The 22,438-nt window shown below is 41.6% G+C and overlaps 1 protein-coding gene across 28 annotated transcripts in view; it reads right to left on the reverse strand.

The window, feature by feature from the left end:
- The window catches only part of LOC106579723 (eyes absent homolog 1), a 169,074-nt gene that overhangs the window by 86,249 nt on the left and 60,387 nt on the right, over nt 1-22,438 (reverse strand). For 16 of the 28 annotated variants that reach the window (XM_045702841.1, XM_045702837.1, XM_045702830.1 and 13 more), the window contains 4 exons: nt 22,017-22,083; nt 21,414-21,559; nt 17,837-17,974; nt 438-520 (listed from right to left, as the gene is read on the reverse strand). In XM_045702841.1, the coding sequence (XP_045558797.1) occupies nt 438-520; nt 17,837-17,974; nt 21,414-21,516 (324 nt within the window). In that variant the 5' untranslated portion in view covers nt 21,517-21,559; nt 22,017-22,083. The remainder of the gene's footprint in view (nt 1-437; nt 521-17,836; nt 17,975-21,413; nt 21,560-22,016; nt 22,084-22,438) is intronic. The other 12 variants (XM_045702842.1, XM_045702840.1, XM_045702832.1 and 9 more) reach the window with 3 other exon arrangements.

Below are 22,438 nucleotides of genomic sequence, written 5' to 3' on the forward strand. Positions count from 1 at the left end.
GTGCACCAGAGCCTTATTGGGGCACTGGTCAAAAGTAGTGTGCTAATGTAAATAGTGGACAGGGTGCCATTTGGGATGCCCATCCTCTGGCATAATCCATAGAAGCAGGGGATAATCCCCGTGTACACCACTTCAGACGTTATGATTGATTCCTGTATGATTCTTGTGACGTGGATGAAGTGTAACTGGACTGTATCGTACATGTCATACATCAAGGTTATGTCCCAAATGGCACCATATTCCCTTTGTAGTACGCTACTACCCTATGGGTTCTGGTCAAAAGTAACGCACTACGTAGGGAACATGTTGCCATTTGGGACGCAAACCCAAGGTTCCCAGGATTTTAGCAAGAGTATAGCATATCAATATAAACCAATGATACTAAACATGCCTATCATGGCATTAGGAGGCTAGAATACAGTAGAATATGTTAGTACCTGTTGTGTACTATTGAAGCCAGTTGAGTTTGTGAGGGAGTTGCTTCCTGCGTACAGTCCTGACGTGGTTGTGAACGTCCCGCCTGGAGAGGACATGGAAACACACGGTTATCACTTAGGAGTTATACATATGACTTACAAACTCAATGATAGTGGAAGATATATGATAATGTATGATATATGGTAGTGTATGGTATATGATAGTGTATGATATATGATAATGTATGATATATGATAATGTATGATATAGTGTATGATATATGATAGTGTATGGTAAATGATAATGTATGATATATGATAGTGTATGATATATGGTAGTGTATGATATATGATCATGTATGATATATGGTAGTGTATGATATATGATAATGTAGTATATATGATAGTGTATGATAGTGTATAATATATGGTAGTGTATGATATATGATAATGTATGATGTATGATAGTGTATGATATATGATAATGTAAGATATATGGTAGTGTATGGTACATGATAATGTAAGATATATGGTAGTGTATGATATATGATAATGTAGGATATATGATAGTGTATGATAGTGTATGATATATGATAGTGTATGATATATGATAGTGTATGATATATGGTAGTGTATGATATATGATAGTGTATGATATATGATAATGTAGGATATATGATAGTGTATGATAGTGTATGATATATGGTAGTGTATGGTATATGGTAATGTATGATATATGGTAGTGTATGGTATATGATAATGTATGATATATGGTAGTGTATGGTACATGATAATGTATGATATATGGTAGTGTATGGTATAATGTATGATATATGGTAGTGTATGATATATGATAATGTATGACAGTGTATGGTATATGATAATGTATGATATATGGCAGTGTATGATATATGATAATGTATGATATATGATAGTGTATGATATATGATAATGTATGATATATGATAGTGAACAATATATGATAATGTATGATATATGCCAGTGTATGATATATGATAATGTATGATATATGATAGTGAACAATATATGATAATGTATGATATATGCCAGTGTATGATATATGATAATGTATGATATATGATAGTGTATGATATATGACAATGTATGATATATGATACTGTATGATAAAGATAATGTATCATATATGATAGTGTATGATATATGGTAGTGTATGGTATATGATAATGTATGATATATGGCAGTGTATGATATATGATAATGTATGATATATGATAGTGTATGATATATGACAATGTATGATATATGATAATGTATGATAAAGATAATGTATGATATATGATAGTGTATGATATATGATCATGTATGATATATGATAGTGAACAATATATAATAGTGTATGATATATGCCAGTGTATGATATATGACAATTTAGATATATGATACTGTATGATAAAGATAATGTATCATATATGATAGTGTATGATATATGATAGTGTACCTCCCCAAATATCAAGGCTCAATAGAATACGGAAGAGCAATAATATTGGTTAAGGCACATTGTAACACTTGGAGCAAGGGAACAAAACCAAGAGAGAACAAAAGATGTTTGGTGGAACAATGATTTCAGGTAGCCAACGGTGAGGGCCTAGTGGAGAGAGAGAGACAGAGAGAGAGAGAGAGAGAGAGAGAGAGAGAGAGAGAGAGAGAGAGAGAGAGAGAGAGAGAGAGACAGAGACAGAGACAGAGAGAGAGAGAGAGAGAGAGAGAGAGAGAGAGAGAGACAGAGAGAGAGAGAGAGAGAGAGAGAGAGACAGAGAGAGAGAGAGAGAGAGAGAGAGAGAGAGAGACAGAGAGAGAGAGAGAGAGAGAGACAGAGAGAGAGACAGAGAGAGAGACAGAGAGAGAGAGAGAGAGAGACAGAGAGAGAGAGACAGAGAGAGAGAGACAGAGACAGAGACAGAGACAGAGACAGAGACAGAGAGAGAGAGAGAGAGAGAGAGAGCAAACTTAAGGAAAGCTTTGACTATGTACAGACTCAGTGAGCATAGCCTTGCTATTGAGAAAGGCCGCCGTAGACAGACCTGGCTCTCAAGAGAAGACAGGGTATGTGCACACTGCCCACAAACGGAGGTGGAAACTGAGCTGCACTTCCTAACCTCCTGCCAAATGTATGACCATATTAGACACATATTTCCCTCAGATTACACAGATCCACAAAGAATTCGAAAACGAACCCCATTTTTGATAAAGTCCCATATCTACTGGGTGAAATACCACAGTGTGCCATCACAGCAGCAAGATGTGTGACCTGTTGCCACAAGAAAAGGGAAACCAGTGAAGAACAAACACCATTGTAAATACAATCCATAATTATGACTATTTAATTTACCTTTTGTACTTCAACTATTTGCACATCCTTACAACACTGTATATAGACATCATATGACATTTGAAATGTCTTTATTCTTTTACATTTACATTTTAGTCATTTAGCAGACGCTCTTATCCAGAGCGACTTACAGTAGTGAGTGCATACATTTCATAAATTTTTTCCGTACTGGTCCCCTGTGGAAATCGAACCCACAACCCTGGCGTTGCAAACACCATGCTCTACCAACTGAGCAACACGGGAACTATTGTGAGAGTAATATTTACTGTTTTATTTTTTATTGTTTATTTCACTTTTGTTTATTATCTATTTCACTTGCTTTGGCAATGTAAACATAATATGTTTCCCATGCCAATAAAGCCCTTAAATTATAATTGAAATTGAGGGAGGGAGGGAGAAGGAGGGAGGAAGAGGCTCAAAACCAAACAGTAGCCTTATCTTCGTCCTCTTCCTTCCTTATCACTGATTGGATCTGGCTTGATGAATGACAGGGGGGGGAGCAGGCGGTCTCAGGCCCTCACAATTGGCTGAACACTGAGCCTGTTGTGTTAGGGCAACTGAAGGGTGGAGGAGTGGGGGAGGGAGAGAGAGGGAGGGGGGCTACAGAAAATAGGGGAGGGAGAGAGGAAGGAAAAGAGATGACACATATTTCCCTCAGATTACACAGAACCACAAAGAATTTGAAAACAAATCCAATTTTGATAAAGTCTCATATCTACTGGGTGAAATACCACAGTGTGCCATCACAGCAGCAAGATTTGTGACCTGTTGCCACAAGAAAAGGGCAACCAGTGAAGAACAAACACCATTGTAAATAGAACACCTATTTATGTTTATTTATTTTCCCTTTTGTATTTTAACTATTTGCACATAATATGACATTTGAAATGTCTTAATTATTTTGGAACTTCTGTGAGTGAGATGTTAATAACTGTTAATTTGTAATTCTTTATTTCATTTTTGTTTAATTATCTAGTTAACTTGCTCTGTCAATATAAACATATGTTTCCCACGGCATTAAAAGCCCCTTAAACTGAACATTGAATTGAGAGAAAGGGGTGTCTGACGTCCTGCTAATGAAGATGTAGAATATGTCTTCTCTTCACTGCTTTGAAAGAACCACCTCTAGGGCTAATTCAATCATTCAAAGAAGAGCTGATAGGATCTAATGGCTTAATAATATACATGACATGAGTTATAGGGCTTTCTGTCTTCCTGCCCTGGGAGAGAGGGATGAAGAGAAGAGAGGACAGGAGACAAGGCCACAGGGCATGATTCCTCTCTACACTCTCCCTCCCTCCCTCCTTCCCTCCATCCCTCCCTACCTCCACCTGTACTCTCATGTCAGAGATGACAACAGCAAGAGTAGCAGCACCCAGGAGATCAGAGAATTACATCCCAATAGGTACCCTATTCCCTACACAGTGCACTACTTTTGACCGGAGCCCTGGTCAATAGTGCACTAAATAGGGAATAGGGTGCAATTTGGGACTGGACAAGACTCAGCAGAGATACAGTTGAAGTCGTAAGTTTGCATACACCTTAGCCAAATACATTTAAACAACATTTTTCACAATTCCTGACATTTAATCCTAGTTCAAATTCACCTGTCGTAGGTCAGTTAGGATCACCACTTTATTTTAAGAAGGTGAAATGTCAGAATAATAGTCGAGAGAATGATTTATTTCAGCTTTTATTTCTTTCATCACATTCCCACTGGGTCAGAAGTTTACATACACTCAATTAGTATTTGGTAGCATTGCCTTTAAATTGTTTAACTTGAGTCAAACATTTCGGGTAGCCTTCCACAAGCTTCCAACAATAAGTTGGGTGAATTTTGGCCCATTCCTCCTGACAGAGCTGGTGTAACTGAGTCAGGTTTCTAGGCCTCCTTGCGCGCACATGCTTTTTCTGCCCACAAATGTTCTATAGGATTGAGGTCAGGGCTTTGTGATGGCCACTCCAATACCTTGACTTTGTTGTCCTCAAGCCATTTTGCCACAACCTTGGTAGTATGCTTGGGGTCATTGTCCGTTTGGAAGACCCATTTGCGACCAAGCTTTAACTTCCTGACTGATGTCTTGAGATGTTGCTTCAATATATCCACATGATTTTCCTGCCTCATGATGCCATCTATTTTGTGAAGTGCACCAGTCCCTCCTGCAGCAAGGCACCCCTACAACCTGATGCTGCCACCCCCGTGCTTCATGGTTGGGATGGTGTTCTTCGGCTTGCAAGCGTCCCCCTTATTCCTCCAAACATAATGATGGTCATTATGGCCAAACAATTCTATTTTTGTTTCATCAGACCAGAGGACATTTCTCCAAAAACTACGATCTTTGTCCCCATGTGCAGTTGCAAACTGTAGTCTGGCTTATTTATGGCGGTTTTGGAGCAGTGGCTTCTTCCTTGCTGAGCGGCCTTTCAGGTTATGCCGATATAGGACTCTTTTTACTGTGGATATAGATACTTTGTACCTGTTTCCTCCAGCATCTTTACAAGGTCCTTTGCTGTTGTTCTGGGATTGATTTGTAAGTCTCGCACCAAAGGAGACAGAACGCGTCTTCTTCCTGAGCGGTATGACGGCTGCGTGGTCCCATGGTGTTTATACTTGCGTACTATTGTTTGTACAGATGAACGTGGTACCTTCAGGCATTTGGAAATTGCTCCCAAGGATGAACCAGACTTATGGAGGGCTACAATGTTTTTTTCTGAGGTCTTGGCTGATTTCTTTTGAGTTTCCCATGATGTCAAGCAAAGAGGAACTGAGTTTGAAGGTAGGCCTTGAAATACATCCACAGGTACACCTCCAATTGACTCAAATGATGTCAATTAGCCTATCAGAAGCTTCTAAAGCCATGACATAATTGTCTGGAATTTCCCAAGCTGTTTAAAGGCACAGTCAACTTAGTGTATGTAAACTTCTGACCCACTGGAATTGTGATACAGCGAATTATAAGTGAAATATTCTGTCTGTAAACAATTGTTTGAAAAATGACTTGTGTCATGCATAAAGTAGATGTCCTAACCGATTTGCCAAAACTATAGTTTGTTAATAAGAAATTTGTGGAGTGGTTGAAAAACGAGTTTTAATGACTCCAACCTCAGTGTAAGTAAACTTCCGACTTCAACTATATATACAGTACCAGTCAAAAGTTTAGACACACCAACTTATTCAAGGGTTTTTCTTTATTTTTTACAATTTTCTACATTGTAGAATAATAGTGAATACATCAAAACTATGAAATAACACATATGGAATCATGTAGTAACCAAAAAAGTGTTTAATATTTGAGATTCTTCAAAGTAGCCACCCCTTTGCCTTGATGACAGCCTTGCACACTCTTGGCATTCTCTCAACCAGCTTCATGAGGTAGCCACCTGGAATGCATTTCAATTAACAGGTGTGCCTTGTTAAAAGTAAATTTGTGATTTTTTTTCCTTCCCTGTGAGGCTTTTTTGAAATCTGTCATAACGGTTGCATTAAGGAGATGTTAATCTATAATTCTTTGAATAACAGTTTAATATTTTATCAACGTTTATGATGAGTATTTTTGTAAATTGTTGTGCTGATACACCGGCAGTTTTGGAGGCAAAATATTTTCAGAACATCATGCGCCAATGTAAAACGGGGTTTTTTGGATATAAATATAAACTTTATCGAACAAAACATACATGTATTGTGTAACATTGAGTCCTAGGAGTGTCATCTGATGAAGATCATCAAAGGTTAGTGCTTAATTTTAGCTGTATTTCTGTTTTTTGTGACCCCTCTCCTGCTTGGAAAATGGCTGTGTGGTTTTTCTTGTGTTGGCACTGTCCTAACATAATCTAACTTTATGCTTTCACTGTAAAGCCTTTTTGAAATCGGACCATAACGTTGGATTAAGGAGAGGTGTATCTTTAAAATGGTGTAAAATAGTTGTATGTTTGAGAAATTTGAATTATGACATTTTGTTGTTTTGAATTTGCCGCCCTGATATTTCACTGGCTGTGTCCCGCAGGTGGGACGCTAGCGTCCCACGTAGCCCATAGAAGTTAAGACATGAAGGTCAGTCAATCTGGAAAATTTCAAGAACTCTGAAAGTTTCTTTAAGTGCAGTTGCAAAAACCATCAAAAGATATGATGAAACTGGATCTCATGAGGACCACCACAGGAAAGGAAGACCCAGAGTTATCTCTGCTGCAGAGGATAAGTTCATTAGAGTTAACTGCACCTCAGATTGCAATCCAAATAAATGCTTCACAGAGTTCAAGTAACAGACACATCTCAACATCAACTGTTCAGAGGAGACTGCATGAATCAGGCCTTCATGGTCGAATTTCTGCAAAGAAACCACTACTAAAGGACACCAATAAGAAGAAGAGACTTACTTGGGCCAAGAAACACGAGCAATGGACATTAGACCGGTGGAAATCTGTCCTTTGGTCTGATGAGTCCAAATTAGAGATTTTTGGTTCCAACCTCCGTGTCTTTGTGAGACGCAGAGCAGGTGAACGGATGATTTTCGCATGTGTGGTTCCCACCGTGAAGCATGGAGGAGGAGGGTGTGATGGTTTGGGGGTGCTTTGCTGGTGACACTGTCAGTGATTTATTTAGAATTCAAGGCATACTTAACCAGCATGGCTACCACAGCATTCTGCAGCAATACGCCATCCCATCTGGTTTGGGCTTAATGGGACTATTATTTGTTTTTCAACAGGACAATGACCCAACACACCTCCAGGCTGTGTAAGGCCTATTTGACCAAGAAGGAGAGTGATGGAGTGCTGCATCAGATGACCTGGCCTCCACAATCACCTGAGTTGTACAGCAGAGGGAAGGAAAAGCAGCCAACAAGTGCTCTGCATATGTGGGAACTCCAAAACTGTTGGAAAAGCAATCCAGGTGAAGCTGGTTGAGAGAATGCCAAGAGTAGTACAATGTAGAAAATAGTAAAATTAAAGAAAGATCCTTGAATGAGTAGGTGTCCAAACTTTTGACTGGTACTGTATATACACTGAGTGTACAAAACATTAAGGACACCTTCCTAATACTGAGTTACAACCCACCTTTTGCCCTCAGAACAGCCTAAATTCTCAACTCTACAAGGTGTCGAAAGTGCTCCACAGGGATTCTGGCCCATGTCGACTCCAATGCTTCCCACCGTTCTTGATACACACGGGAAACGGTTGAGCGTGAAAAACCCAGAAGCGTTGAAGTTCTTGTCACAAACCGATATGCTGGCACCTACTACCATTCCCCCTGCTTGCCCCCACTAGAGAGGGCCCAGGCTGGGGGGTTGGTGGGGCGGGTTGTGGGAGGTGCCTGCTGAACCCCTGCTTGCCCCCACTAGAGAGGGCCCAGGCTGGGGGGCTGGTGGGGGTGCCTGCGGTTCCCCGGGGGGCATGTTTTCTCTCCCTCCCCCGGTCCTGCTCCAGTTAGCTCACTCACTCAAGACCAGACACCATCCCTTCTTATTTCCCTCCCTCCCCCTCTCTCTCCTGCCTTCTGGACCCTACAATGGAAGTCCATTTGCTCTGGTTGATCAGTCCCCTAGCCAAGGGCTATGTCTATCATCAGTGCACAATATTTGTGGCAGAAGTTCATATGCCCCACTTGGGAATAGCCTATCAAGTCCAGATGGGCTTCCTTTAAAAGGCATGCAGAGTAGAATAGACTGCAGACTTGCAGCTCACTGGATAATAGCTAACACACACACACACACACACGCACACATACACACACACACACACACACACACACACACACACACACACACACACACACACACACACACACACACACACACACACACACACACACACACACACACACGGTGGGACAGAACGACAGAACGCATGGACACAATTATTCACCTAATTAACATCTGTTCAGTGACAGGATCGCGAGACTCTCTCTCTCTCTCTCTCTGTGTGTGTGTCCCATGTGGTACCCTGTCCCCTTACATAGTGCACTACTTTAGACAAGAGCCCTGTGGGTAGATCTATAAGTAGTGTGTTAGGGAGGCAACCTCGGTCTACTCCAGCACCTTGATAGCAAACTAGGTAATCATCATACAATAGAACACACATTTTAAATGAATTAATCATGTAGTTGCTGTACTTCTCACCATTTCACTTTGCTTATATATATATATATATTATATATATATAAATAAATATATAAATTGTGAAATACATTCAGATGATTCCTATTTATAAACTTGATAAAGTTCATGTTAAATAAGGCCAGTCAGAGTCATGCAGATCCCCTCTCCTGTCTGGTACAATGACTTTAGCACCACACAAAGACCCTGTGGCATCAGACGTGAAAGCAAAGAGTAAAAACATTCATCTAATCAGATTCCCCTTGACAGCTGGCCACAGCCTGGCACTAGCGAGGGACACAGAAAAGACACACACATACACACACACACACACACACACACACACACACACACACACACACACACACACACACACACACACACACACACACACACACACACACACACACACACACACACACACACACACACAGGCCTATGATATGTTCCTCCAAGGGTTTTCGCCAGGGCCATATAGTGAATAGGGTTCCATTTTGAACATGGCCTAAGGCTGGCCTGGGTGCTGGATCCTGAGCTGGTGAGAGCTGGGGGCTAATGACGGTGCTACTTTGGGGCTCTACTAGGAGTTCTACTAGGAGCTCCACTAGGGGCTCTATTATGGGCTCTACTAGGGGCTCTTCATCTCTATTATGGGCTCTACTAGGGGCTCTTCATCTCTATTATGGGCTCTACTAGGGGCTCTACTAGGGGCTCTACTAGGGGCTCTACTAGGGGCTCTACCATCTCTATTATGGGCTCTACTAGGGGCTCTACTAGGGGCTCTACTAGGGGCTCTACTAGGGGCTCTACTAGGGGCTCTACCATCTCTATTATGGGCTCTACTAGGGGCTCTACTAGGGGCTCTACTAGGGGCTCTACTAGGGGCTCTACATCTCTATTAGGGGCTCTACTAGGGGCTCTACTAGGGGTTCCAACAGGGGCTCTATTAGGGTCTCTACTAGGGTCTCTACTAGGGGCTCTACTAGGGGCTCTACTAGGGGCTCTACATCTCTATTAGGGGCTCTACTAGGGGCTCTACTAGTGAATCTACTAGGGGCTCTACATCTCTACTAGGGGCTCTACTAGGGGCTCTACTAGGGGCTCTACATCTCTATTATGGGCTCTACTAGGGGCTCTACTAGTGAATCTACTAGGGGCTCTACATCTCTACTAGGGGCTCTACTAGGGGCTCTACTAGGGGTTCTAATAGGGGCTCTACCAGCTCTACTAGGGGCTCTACATCTCTATTAGGGGCTCTACCAGCTCTACTGGGGGCTCTACTAGGGGCTCTACTAAGGGCTCTATTAGGGGCTCTACTAGGGGCTCTACCAGCTCTACTAGGGGCTCTACTAGGGGCTCTACTAGGGGCTCTACTAGGGGCTCTACCAGCTCTACTAGGGGCTCTACTAGGGGCTCTACTAGGGTCTCTACTAGGGGCTCTACTAGGGTTCTACTAGGGGCTCTACTAGGGGCTCTACTAGGGGCTCTACCAGCTCTACTAGGGTCTCTACTAGGGTCTCTACTAGGGGTTCTACTAGGGGTTCTACTAGGGGCTCTACTAGGGGCTCTACTAGGGGTCTACTAGGGGTTCTACTAGGGTCTCTACTAGGGGTTCTACTAGGGTCTCTACTAGGGGTTCTACTAGGGGCTCTACTAGGGTCTCTACTAGGGTCTCTACTAGGGTCTCTACTAGCTCCTCTAGGGTCTCTACTAGGGTCTCTACTATCCATGGAATCTAACTACTTCTGGGAAATTTGGAAAGCACTAAACAAACAACAACACGAACAGTTATCTATCCAAATTGGAGATGTATGGGTAAACCACTTCTCCAATATTTTTGGCTTCATAATCAAGAACAAACAGCAAAAATATGTACATGATCAAATACAAATCTTAGAATCAACTATTAACGACTACGAGAACCCACTGGATTCTCCAATTACATTGAATGAACTACAAGACAAAATACAAACCCTCCAACCCAAAAAGGCCTGTGGGGTTGATTGTATCCTAAATGAAATGATAAAATATACAGACCACAAAATCCAATTGGCTATACTTAACCTCTTTAACATCATCCTGAGCTCTGGCATCTTCCCCAATATTTGGAACCAAGGACTGATCACCCCAATCGACAAAAGTGGAGACAAATTTGACCCCAATAACTACCGTGGGATATGCGTCATTAGCAAACTTAGGAAAATCCTCTGCATTATCATCAACAGCAGACTCGTGCATTTCCTCAGCAAAAAAAAATTACTGAGCAAATGTCAAATTGGCTTTTTATCAAATTACCGTACGACAGACCACGTATTCACCCTGCACACCCTAATTGACAAACAAACCAAAACAAAGGCAAAGTCTTCTCATGCTTTGTTGATTTAAAAAAAAAGCTTTTGTCTCAATTTGACATGAGGGTCTGCTATACAAATTGATGGAAAGTGTTGTTGGGGGAAAAACATACAACATTATAAAATCCATGTAAACAAACAACAAGTGTGCGGAAAAAAAGTGAGATGCAGCTTAAGCCCCACCCTCATCATATATATATATATGTATCGTTTTTTGTTTGCTATAGGACAACGGTGTCTAGATGGAATTTGTATTCATGGTCCTAGCAACTGGCCTGTTCTCGTGCCCTGGCCAGTTCATTGATATATATATCATATATATATACTGCTCAAAAAAATTAAGGGAACACTTAAACAACACATCCTAGATCTGAATGAAAGAAATAATGTTATTAAATACTTTTTTCTTTACATAGTTGAATGTGCTGACAACAAAATCACACAAAAATAATCAATGGAAATCCAATTTATCAACCCATGGAGGTCTGGATTTGGAGTCACACTCAAAATTAAAGTGGAAAACCACACTACAGGCTGATCCAACTTTGATGTAATGCCCTTAAAACAAGTCAAAATGAGGCTCAGTAGTGTGTGTGGCCTCCACGTGCCTGTATGACCTCCCTACAACGCCTGGGTATGCTCCTGATGAGGTGGCGGATGGTCTCCTGAGGGATCTCCTCCCAGACCTGGACTAAAGCATCCGCCAACTCCTGGACAGTCTGTGGTGCAACGTGGCGTTGGTGGATGGAGCGAGACATGATGTCCCAGATGTGCTCGATTGGATTCAGGACTGGGGAACGGGCGGGCCAGTCCATAGCATCAATGCCTTCCTCTTGCAGGAACTGCTGACACACTCCAGCCACATGAGGTCTAGCATTGTCTTGCATTAGGAGGAACCCAGGGCCAACCGCACCAGCATATGGTCTCACAAGGGGTCTGAGGATCTCATCTCGGTACCTAATGGCAGTCAGGCTACCTCTGGCGAGCACATGGAGGGCTGTGCGGCCCCCCAAAGAAATGCCACCCCACACCATGACTGACCCACCGCCAAACCGGTCATGCTGGAGGATGTTGCAGGCAGCAGAACGTTCTCCACGGCGTCTCCAGACTCTTGTCACATCTGTCACGTGCTCAGTGTGAACCTGCTTTCATCTGTGAAGAGCACAGGGCGCCAGTGGCGAATTTGCCAATCTTGGTGTTCTCTGGCAAATGCCAAACGGCCTGCACGGTGTTGGGCTGTAAGCACAACCCCCACCTGTGGACGTCGGGCCCTCATACCACCCTCATGGAGTCTGTTTCTGACCGTTTGAGCAGACACATGCACATTTGTGGCCTGCTGGAGGTCATTTTGCAGGGCTCTGGCAGTGCTCCTCCTGCTCCTCCTTGCACAAAGGCGGAGGTAGCGGTCCTGCTGCTGGGTTGTTGCCCTCCTACGGCCTCCTCCACGTCTCCTGATGTACTGGCCTGTCTCCTGGTAGCGCCTCCATGCTCTGGACACTACGCTGACAGACACAGCAAACCTTCTTGCCACAGCTCGCATTGATGTGCCATCCTGGATGAACTGCACTACCTGAGCCACTTGTGTGGGTTGTAGACTCCGTATCATGCTACCACTAGAGTGAAAGCACCGCCAGCATTCAAAAGTGACCAAAACATCAGCCAGGAAGCATAGGAACTGAGAAGTGGTCTGTGGTCTCCACCTGCAGAACTACTCCTTTATTGGGGGTGTCTTGCTTATTGCCTATAATTTCCACCTGTTGTCTATCCCATTTGCACAACAGCATGTGAAATGTATTGTCAATCAGTGTTGCTTCCTAAGTGGACAGTTTGATTTCACAGAAGTGTGATTGACTTGGAGTTACATTGTGTTGTTTAAGTGTTCCCTTTATTTTTTTGAGCAGTGTATATATATATATATATATATATATATATATATATATATATCAATGAACTGGCCAGGGCACGAGAACAGTCTGCAGCACCCGGCCTCACCATACTAGAGTCTGAAGTCAAATGTCTACTGTTTGTTGATGATCTGGTGCTTCTGTCCCCAACCAAGGAGGGCCTACAGCAGCACCTAGATCTTCTGCACAGATTCTGCCAGACCTGGGCCCTGACAGACCTGGGCCTTGACAGACCTGGGCCCTGACAGTAAACCTCAGTAACACCAAAATAATGGTGTTCCAAAAAAGGTCCAGTTGCCAGGACCATGAATCCTATAGCAAACAAAAAAACGATACATACCTTGGCCTAAACATCAGCGCCCAAGGTAACTTCCACATAGGTGTGAACGAGCTGAGAGACAAGGCAAGAAGGACCTTCTATGCCATCAAAAGGAACATAAAATTTGACATACCAATTAGCATCCGGCTAAAAATACTTGAATAATTTATAGAACCCATTGCCCTTTATGGTTGTGAGGTCTGGGGTCCGCTCACCAACCAAGAATTCACAAAATGGGACAAACATCAAATTGAGACACTGTATGCAGAATTCTGCAAAAAATATCCTCTGTGTACAACGTAAAACACCAAATAATGCATGCAGAGCAGAATTAGGCCGATACCCACTAATTATCAAAATTCAGAAAAGAGCCGTTAAATTCTACAACCACCTAAAAGGAAGCTATTCCTAAACCTTCCATAACAAAGCCACCACCTACAGAAAGGTAAACCTGGAGAAGAGTCCCCTAAGCAAGCTGGTCCTGGGCCTCTGTTCACAAACACAAACAGACCCCACAGAGCCCCAGGACAGCAACACAATTAGACCCAACCAAATCATGAAAAAAAAAATTATAATTACTTGACACATTGGAAAGAATTAACAAAAACTGAGCAAACTAGATTGCTATTTGGCCCTAAACAGAGAGAACATAGTGGCAGAATACCTGACCACTGTGACTGACCCAAACTTAAGGAAAGCTTTGACTATGTACAGACTCAGTGAGCATAGCCTTGCTATTGAGAGAGGCCGCCGTAGACAGACATGGCTCTCAAGAGAAGACAGGTTATGTGCACACTGCCCACAAAAAGAGGTGGAAACTGAGCTGCACTTCCTAACTTCCTGCCAAATGTATGACAATTTTAGAGACAAATATTTCCCTCAGATTACACAGATCCACAAAGAATTCTAAAACAAATCCAATTTTGATAAAGTCCCATATCTACTGGGTGAAATAGCACTGTGTGCCATCACAGCAGCAAGATGTGTGACCTGTTGCCACAAGAAAAGGGCAACCAGTGAAGAACAAACACCATTGTAAATACAACCCATAATTATGTAGGTTTATTTTCCAATTTTGTACTTTAACTATTTGCACGTCGTTACAACACTGTATATAGACATAATATGACATTTGAAATGTCTTTATTCTTTTGGAACTTTTGTGAGTGTAATGTTTACTGTTAATTAGTTTATTATCTACTTCACTTGCTTTGACAATGTTAACATATGTTTCCCATGCCAATAAAGCCCCTTGAATTGAATTGAGAGACAGAGAGAGAGTGGGAAGCAGAGAGAGAGAGAGAAAGAAAGAGAGAGGAAGACAAATGGGTACATAATACTGTCATCATGAGTTAAACCATTGGGGCCAGGAAAGTAGCTCTTTCTCCCCCTTCTCTCTCTCCCTTTCAATTCAATTCAATTTTAAGGGCTTTACTGGCATGGAAAACAGATGTTTACATTGCCAAAGTAAATGGAATAGACAATAAACAAAAGGGACATGAACAAGAGAAATAAATAATCAGTAAACATTACACTCACACAAGTTTTTAAAGAATATAGACATTTGAAATGTTATATTATTTGGCTATGTACAGTGTTTCTCTCAGAGCTGTAGGGCTGCGGCAGGCAGGGAGTCACCCGGCAGGCAGGCAGGCAGGGAGTATTTGGTTAAGAGGCGTGGAAAAGAGGCTTCCCCGGCCACTCCACACATCTGCTGTTCTGTTGGCCTGGCCTTATTTATTGTGAGATGCTCTGCAGGCTTTTCAACAACATGTGGAGATGTTTCTACTGTCACACATTACACAGTGGAGCGAACATAAAGCTACGGCTAGCTCTGGTTAACATGTCTGATAGGCTACGGTTAGCTCTGGTTAACATGGCTGATAGGCTACGGTTAGCTCTGGTTAGCATGTCTGATAGGCTATGCTTAGCATGGCTGATAGGCTACGGTTAGCATGTCTGATAGGCTCTGGTTAGCATGGCTGATAGGCTACGGTTAGCTCTGGTTAGCATGGCTGATAGGCTACGGTTATCTCTGGTTAGCATGGCTGATAGGCTATGGTTAGCATGGCTATAATTGACTATAGTGAAGAGGAGAGAACATAAAGCTATGGCTAGTGCTGATAGGTTTCGGTTAGTGCTGGTTAGCTTAGCAAGAGAGGAAGAGGAAGAGAGAGGCACAACTGCGGAAAATCTGTCTCCCCAGCAGGTGGTATTTTTTCATTGTTTCGCCAAACCATGGACAACAAATCCCATTGTTAGTGTGGAGAGACGTGTATCTTGTCAGTATATCCATAATCGTTGGATTAGATCTGTGGTAGATAGGCTACAGTCAGTTACAGCTAGCACTGATAGCTATAGCTAGCACTGATACAGTAGGCTACAGTTAACTACGGTTAGCGCTGATAGGCTACAGTTAGTGCTGATACAATAGACAACAGTTAGCGCTGATAGGCTACAGTTAGCTATAGTTAGCACTGATAGGCTACAGTTAGCTATGGTTAGCACTGATAGGCTACAGTTGGCTATGGCTAGCGCTGATAGGCTACAGTTGGCTATGGCTAGCGCTGATAGGCTACAGTTGGCTATGGTTAGCGCTGATAGGCTACAGTTAGCTATGGTTAGCGCTGACAGGCTACATTTAGCTACAGCTAGCGCTGATAGGCTACAGTTAAGTACATTTACATTTTAGTCATTTAGCAGATGCTCTTATCCAGAGCGACTTACAGTAGTGATTGCATACATTTCATTTAATTTCATGCATTTTATATTTTTTTTGTACTGGCCCCTGTGGGAATCGAACCCACAACCCTGGCGTTGCACACACCATGCTGGCGTTGCAAACACCATGCTCTACCAATTGAGCCACAGCTAACACTGATACAGTAGACTACAGTTAGCTATGGTTAGCATGGCTATTGAGAATAGATGAGGCTTTTTGAGCATAGCTAGGCCACAGTAAGTTTATGGTCTCTCTGGTACAGGCCTCTTATACCAGAGTAACTACCTGTGTAAGTGTGTTATAATTATAGTTCCCTTAGCCATCTTGGGATAATGACTACAGTATGTAATGTAAAGTAGTGCTTTCTGTTGGAGAACGCATAAAGTTTGTTGAGGTTCTCTGACAGAAACCAACCATGAAGGGAAACACAACATGGCAGCTAGCCTGATCTACTTTTAGAAAGAAAGAAAGAAAGAAAGAGAGAGAGAGAAAGAGGGAGAGAGAGAGAAAGGAAGAGAGAGAGAGAGAGAAAGGAAGAGAGCGAGAAAGAGAGAGAGAGAGAGAGAGCCAGAGAGAGAGAGAGAAAGAGAAGCAAGAGAGAGAGAGAGAGAGAGAGAGAGAGAGAGAGAGAGAGAGAGAAAGGGGGGGAGAGCAAGAGAGAGAGAGAGAGAGAGAGAGAGAGAGAGAGAGAGAGAAAGCAAGTTATATTTATGGGTGGATTCTAGGGTATAAATCACCATGGTCTCAGCTCTTAAACAAATACAAATAGGATCTCAGAGAACAGGGGATAAAACAACAAAGGAAGAACATGACTGGAGCTTCTTAAGGGCCCACCATCATGTTTCCATCTGTGCTGATTCTTCTTAAGAGGAGGGAGAAGAGAGAGGAGGAGAGAGGAAGGAGAGGAGAGGGAGAGAGAAAAGGAGAGGGAGAGAGAACACATAAAGAGCTCCTCATAACTGCTGCTGCTCTACACAACCATCTGTTAGGAGGGGGGTGGTGGGTGGCAGCGGCAGTGCGTAGTGGTGGTAGTGGTGGTGTGTGTTGGGGGGGGGGGGGTGAATCAGTCTGTCCATGTTTCTGACATTGTTGAAAAGAGGCTATAGCAGGATTAGTGGAGTAGAGGAGAGACAAGGTAGGATAGTTAGGGGAGGAGAGGAGAGACAAGGTAGGAGGGTTAGGGGAGGGGAGGAGAGACAAGGTAGGAGGGTTAGGGGAGGAGAGACAAGGTAGGAGGGTTAGGGGAGGAGAGGAGAGGAGAGACAAGGTAGGAGGGTTAGGGGAGGAGAGGAGAGGAGAGACAAGGTAGGAGGGTTAGGGGAGGATAGGATAGGAGAGACAAGGTAGGAGGGTTAGGGGAGGAGAGGAGAGACAAGGTAGGAGGGTTAGGGGAGGAGAGACAAGGTAGGAGGGTTAGGGAAGGAGAGACAAGGTAGGAGGGTTAGGGGAGGATAGGAGAGACACGGTAGGAGGGTTAGGGGAGGAGAGGAGAGACAAGGTAGGAAGGTTAGGAGAGGAGAGACAAGGTAGGAGGGTTAGGGGAGGAGAGGAGAGGAGAGGAGAGACAAGGTAGGAAGTTGAGGAGAGGAGACTAAAGTAGAGAAGAGAAATACATGTCAATTCAGGGTAGTTATACAGTACAGTATATTATCTGTGTTCCTCACCTGGCATCTGATAGCTGTATGGAGCCTGGCCCGTCGGAGGGGTGCTGAAACCAGAGCTGTAGCTGAGGAAGCCTGCCTGTCCTGGGGATTGGGACTGGCTCAGTCCGCCCTCTGTCTTTATGCCTGCCCATAATGGACCTGAATCAGTTAGTAACACCACATTGGTTTGATGCACACACAACTCACTGCTGTCAGACAACTCTAAACCAAGCACTTTGAGACATATCTCTATCTCTTATGTTAAAAGCAATTTAGTATTATATTAAATAGAGCTAGCTTTATAATAAATACAACTAAATATATTAGTATTGTTATCTTTATTATTACAGGTTAACTGAATCATTTTACCTGTAGGACAGATTTTTTTAAATCAGTCTCTAGTAACTGATATAATTTATATATTGATAATACACCTAATCCACACTTCAGAATCAACAGTAGTTTGTAATCCCCAAGTCAGAATCAACTGTAGTTTGTAATCCCCAAGTCAGAATCAACTGTAGTTTGTAATCCCCAAGTCAGAATCAACTGTAGTTTGTAATCTGCAAGTCAGAATCAACGGTAGTTTGTAATCCCACTTCAGAATCAACGGTAGTTTGTAATCCCACTTCAGAATCAACTGTAGTTTGTAATCCCCAAGTCAGAATCAACTGTAGTTTGTAATCTGCAAGTCAGAATCAACGGTAGTTTGTAATCCCACTTCAGAATCAACTGTAGTTTGTAATCTGCAAGTCAGAATCAACTGTAGTTTGTAATCCCCAAGTCAGAATCAACTGTAGTTTGTAATCCCCAAGTCAGAATCAACTGTAGTTTGTAATCCCCAAGTCAGAATCAACTGTAGTTTGTAATCCCCACTTCAGAATCAACTGTAGTTTGTAATCTGCAAGTCAGAATCAACGGTAGTTTGTAATCCCCAAGTCAGAATCAACAGTAGTTTGTAATCCCCAAGTCAGAATCAACAGTAGTTTGTAATCCCCAAGTCAGAATCAACTGTAGTTTGTAATCCCCAAGTCAGAATCAACAGTAGTTTGTAATCCCCAAGCCAGAATCAACTGTAGTTTGTAATCCCCAAGTCAGAATCAACTGTAGTTTGTAATCCCCAAGTCAGAATCAACTGTAGTTTGTAATCCTCACTTCAGAATCAACTGTAGTTTGGGGTTTAAAAATGAACAGACTAATGTAGATTAAAGTTATACAAGAAATATGACGTAGCACGTGTGAATGACGTAGCACGTGTGAATGACGTAGCACGTGTGAATGACGTAGCACGTGTGAATGACGTAGCATGTGTGAATGACGTAGCATGTGTGAATGACGTAGCATGTGTGAATGACGTAGCATGTGTGAATGACGTAGCACGTGTGAATGGCTAAAAGATGGACGACCTCTGAATTATTAAGTAATAAAAACAACACAGTTGCTACTAGTGTTTGTTGTTAGTCCAACTGCCAGTCGGTTATATAGACTCAAACTCAACCTCTTTCCTATGTCATGGCAGGTTCACTACCACTCAAACAAACTTTCTGTGTGTTCCAAATGGCATGCTATTCTCTATATACTGTAGTGCACTACTTCTGGTGAAAAGTAGTGCACTATATAGGGTATCATTGTGATGCATGTTCTAAATTCCTAGTCATATTGGACAGTCTGTGGGGGGTCAAGACCTTCTAAAGTCATCGGACGAATAAAGAACATCGTTATGTACTTTGCTGTTTCGTTCCTATGACGCCTGAAGACACCGGTTTTTGGTCGTTGTTGTTTTTCAAATGTATATTGGTAATCGTTCCGATCTGACTGAATAGCTTGATAAGCAATTTTGTTGTTGTTGTTGTTGTTGATGGTTGCGGGAAATATGGTGCAGGCACAAACCAACGACTCAGCATAGTTCTAGGTCTCCTTTTGTTTTATCGTGGGAACTGTTTGTCCTGAGCTAAGTGTTTATTTGCAATACCCCGGTGACGAGTTGTATAGCACGAGTTGTATAGCACGTGGTATTACCAAGACTACACAACTAGCATGCCATTTATATATATATATATAGGTTATGATGTTCATAATATTATAATATTAGTTCTTATTATTATTAATATTAGTTCTTATTCAGCTAATTATATATATATATATATATATATATATATATATATATATATATATATTCAGCTAATTATATATATATATATATATATATATATATATATATATATATATAATTAGCTGAATAAGAACTAATATTATAATATTATGAACATCATAACCTTACTTTGAATTAGAACAGAAACAATATAAAGATGAATCTTTATGAAAATAAAGTTTATTTACAGTGCCTTCGGAAAGTATTCATTCTCCTTGACTTGTTCTACATTTTGTTGTGTTACCGCCTAAATTCAAAATGGATTACATAGATTTTCATTTCTCACCCATCTACACACAATACCCCATAATTACAAAGTGAAAACATGTTTGAAAATGTATTGAAAATGAAATACAGAAATATCAAATTTACATAACAATCGCCTTTGGCAGCAATTACAACTGTTAGTCTTTCTAGGTAAGTATCTAAGAGATTTGTACACCTGGATTGTACAATATTTGCAGATTATTCTTAAAAAAATTATTCAAGCTCTGTCAAGTTGGTTGTTGATCATTGCTAGACAGCTATTTTCAAGTCTTGCCATAGATTTCCGAGCTTATTTAAGTCAAAATTGTAATTAGGCCATTTGGGAACATTCAACGTTATATTATATACACCAGTGTATATTTGACCTTGTGTTTTAGGTTACTGTCCTGCTGAAAGGTGACTTTGTCTCCCAGTGTCTGGCGGAAAGCAGACTGAACCAGGTTTTACTGATACACCATCCAAAGTGTAATTAATAACTTCACCATGCACAAAGGGATATTTAATGTCAACTTTTTTATTTTTACCCATCTACCAATAGGTGCCCTTCTTTATGAGGCATTGGAAAACCTCCCTGGTCTTTGTGGTTGAATCTGTGTTTCACTGCTCGACTGAGGGACCTTCCAGATAATTGTATGTGGGGTGAAGAGATGATGCAGTCATTCAATCATCATGTTAAACACTATTATTGCACACAGAGTAAGTAAATTATTACGTGACTTGTTAGACACATTTTTAGTCCTGAACTTATTTAGGCTTGCCATAACAAAAAGCTTGAATACTTATTGACTTAAGACATTTCAGCATTTCATTTATTATTAATTTGTAAAAATGTTTTTAAAAAAACACAATTCCCACTTTGACATTATGTGGTATTGTGTGTAGTCCAGTGACACAACATCCCCATTTAATCCATTTTAAACTCAGGCTGTAACACAACAAAATACTTTCAGAGGGCCCTGTATCTTTATCATATATATAGACATATTATTATCACATTTTATTCTATATTACAAAGATACGTGTAATATAGCTAACTATAAGTAATATAAAGGTATTTGCATGTGTGGCATGAGGTACCCTAGTGATACGGATACATCTAGTACGTAGAAAGGGAAGTGATGGGTTTGTAATGTAAAGTTCCTGTAATAATCATTAGGCATGGGTTTGGCCTGTGCTTACCATAGGCAGGTATCCCGTAGGGTTGTCCAGGCTGGGGGTAGCTAGCATAGGCTGCGGCCTGCTGCATTCCTGTGGTGTACTGTGTCTGACCATACGCAGCCATATTTTGGGATGAAGGAGTAGGAAGAATATGTGGATACGATCTGCTATTTCAGAAAAGAAACATGGAGAAGAGAGAGAGAGATAGAGAGAAATAAATACAATGAAAGAAAGATAGAAAAGAAAGAGAGAAAGAAAGAAAGAAAGAAAGGAAGAAAGAAAGGAGGAACATATTTTACCAAACACAAAAAACATCATAATACGGACACATTCTTTGTGATTCTGCTACATAATTTTACATAGTGGTCTGAAGCTCGTAAAGAGAGATAGTAAATTAGTACAGGAGTAGGACTAGCATTAGGACAGGAAAATAAGAAGTATACGTCGCAAAGGACATTTTTACAAGATAATAATTACAACTGATTTTGTAAGTGCACAAACTGCAGACATCCAGGCAAAACAAAGCAGGTAGAAACCTCCACATCTAGCAGCAGGATCTAATTAAAGGAACCAAATGAAGTTGGATGCCGTTTATTTTCTAAAGCAAAATAAAAGAAGCCTTACTTGGAAGGGTAAATCTGAGAGGAGAACTGGTGTGTTTGTCTTGGGCTGAAGCCACTGGTTCCAATAACTGAGAGAGAGAGTTGAAAAGAAATGAGGGGGGCAAGTACACATTTAAACATTAAAGATATAAGGTAAATATTATCTTTCGCCAACAGAACTTCTGGATTCCTAGGAAAGTGTAATTGCGTTTCGTTACTCCATTTATTTCCCCAACCTTATTTAAGGTTTAAAACCCGGAGCGCAATAATGAAGTAAAATAATCAGATATAAACCCTGAGGGTTTATTCTGCTGACCAGCGTATATTCTGTGTGTATCTCTGGCTGTATCCCAAATGGCACCCTAAAATGGTACTTCGGCTGTCCCTATAGGAGAACCCTTTTTAGTTCCAGGTAGAACCCTTTTGGGTTCCAAGTAGAACCTT

The sequence above is a fragment of the Salmo salar genome, chromosome ssa19 (genome assembly GCF_905237065.1).
Source record: "Salmo salar chromosome ssa19, Ssal_v3.1, whole genome shotgun sequence".
NCBI lineage: Eukaryota > Metazoa > Chordata > Actinopteri > Salmoniformes > Salmonidae > Salmo > Salmo salar.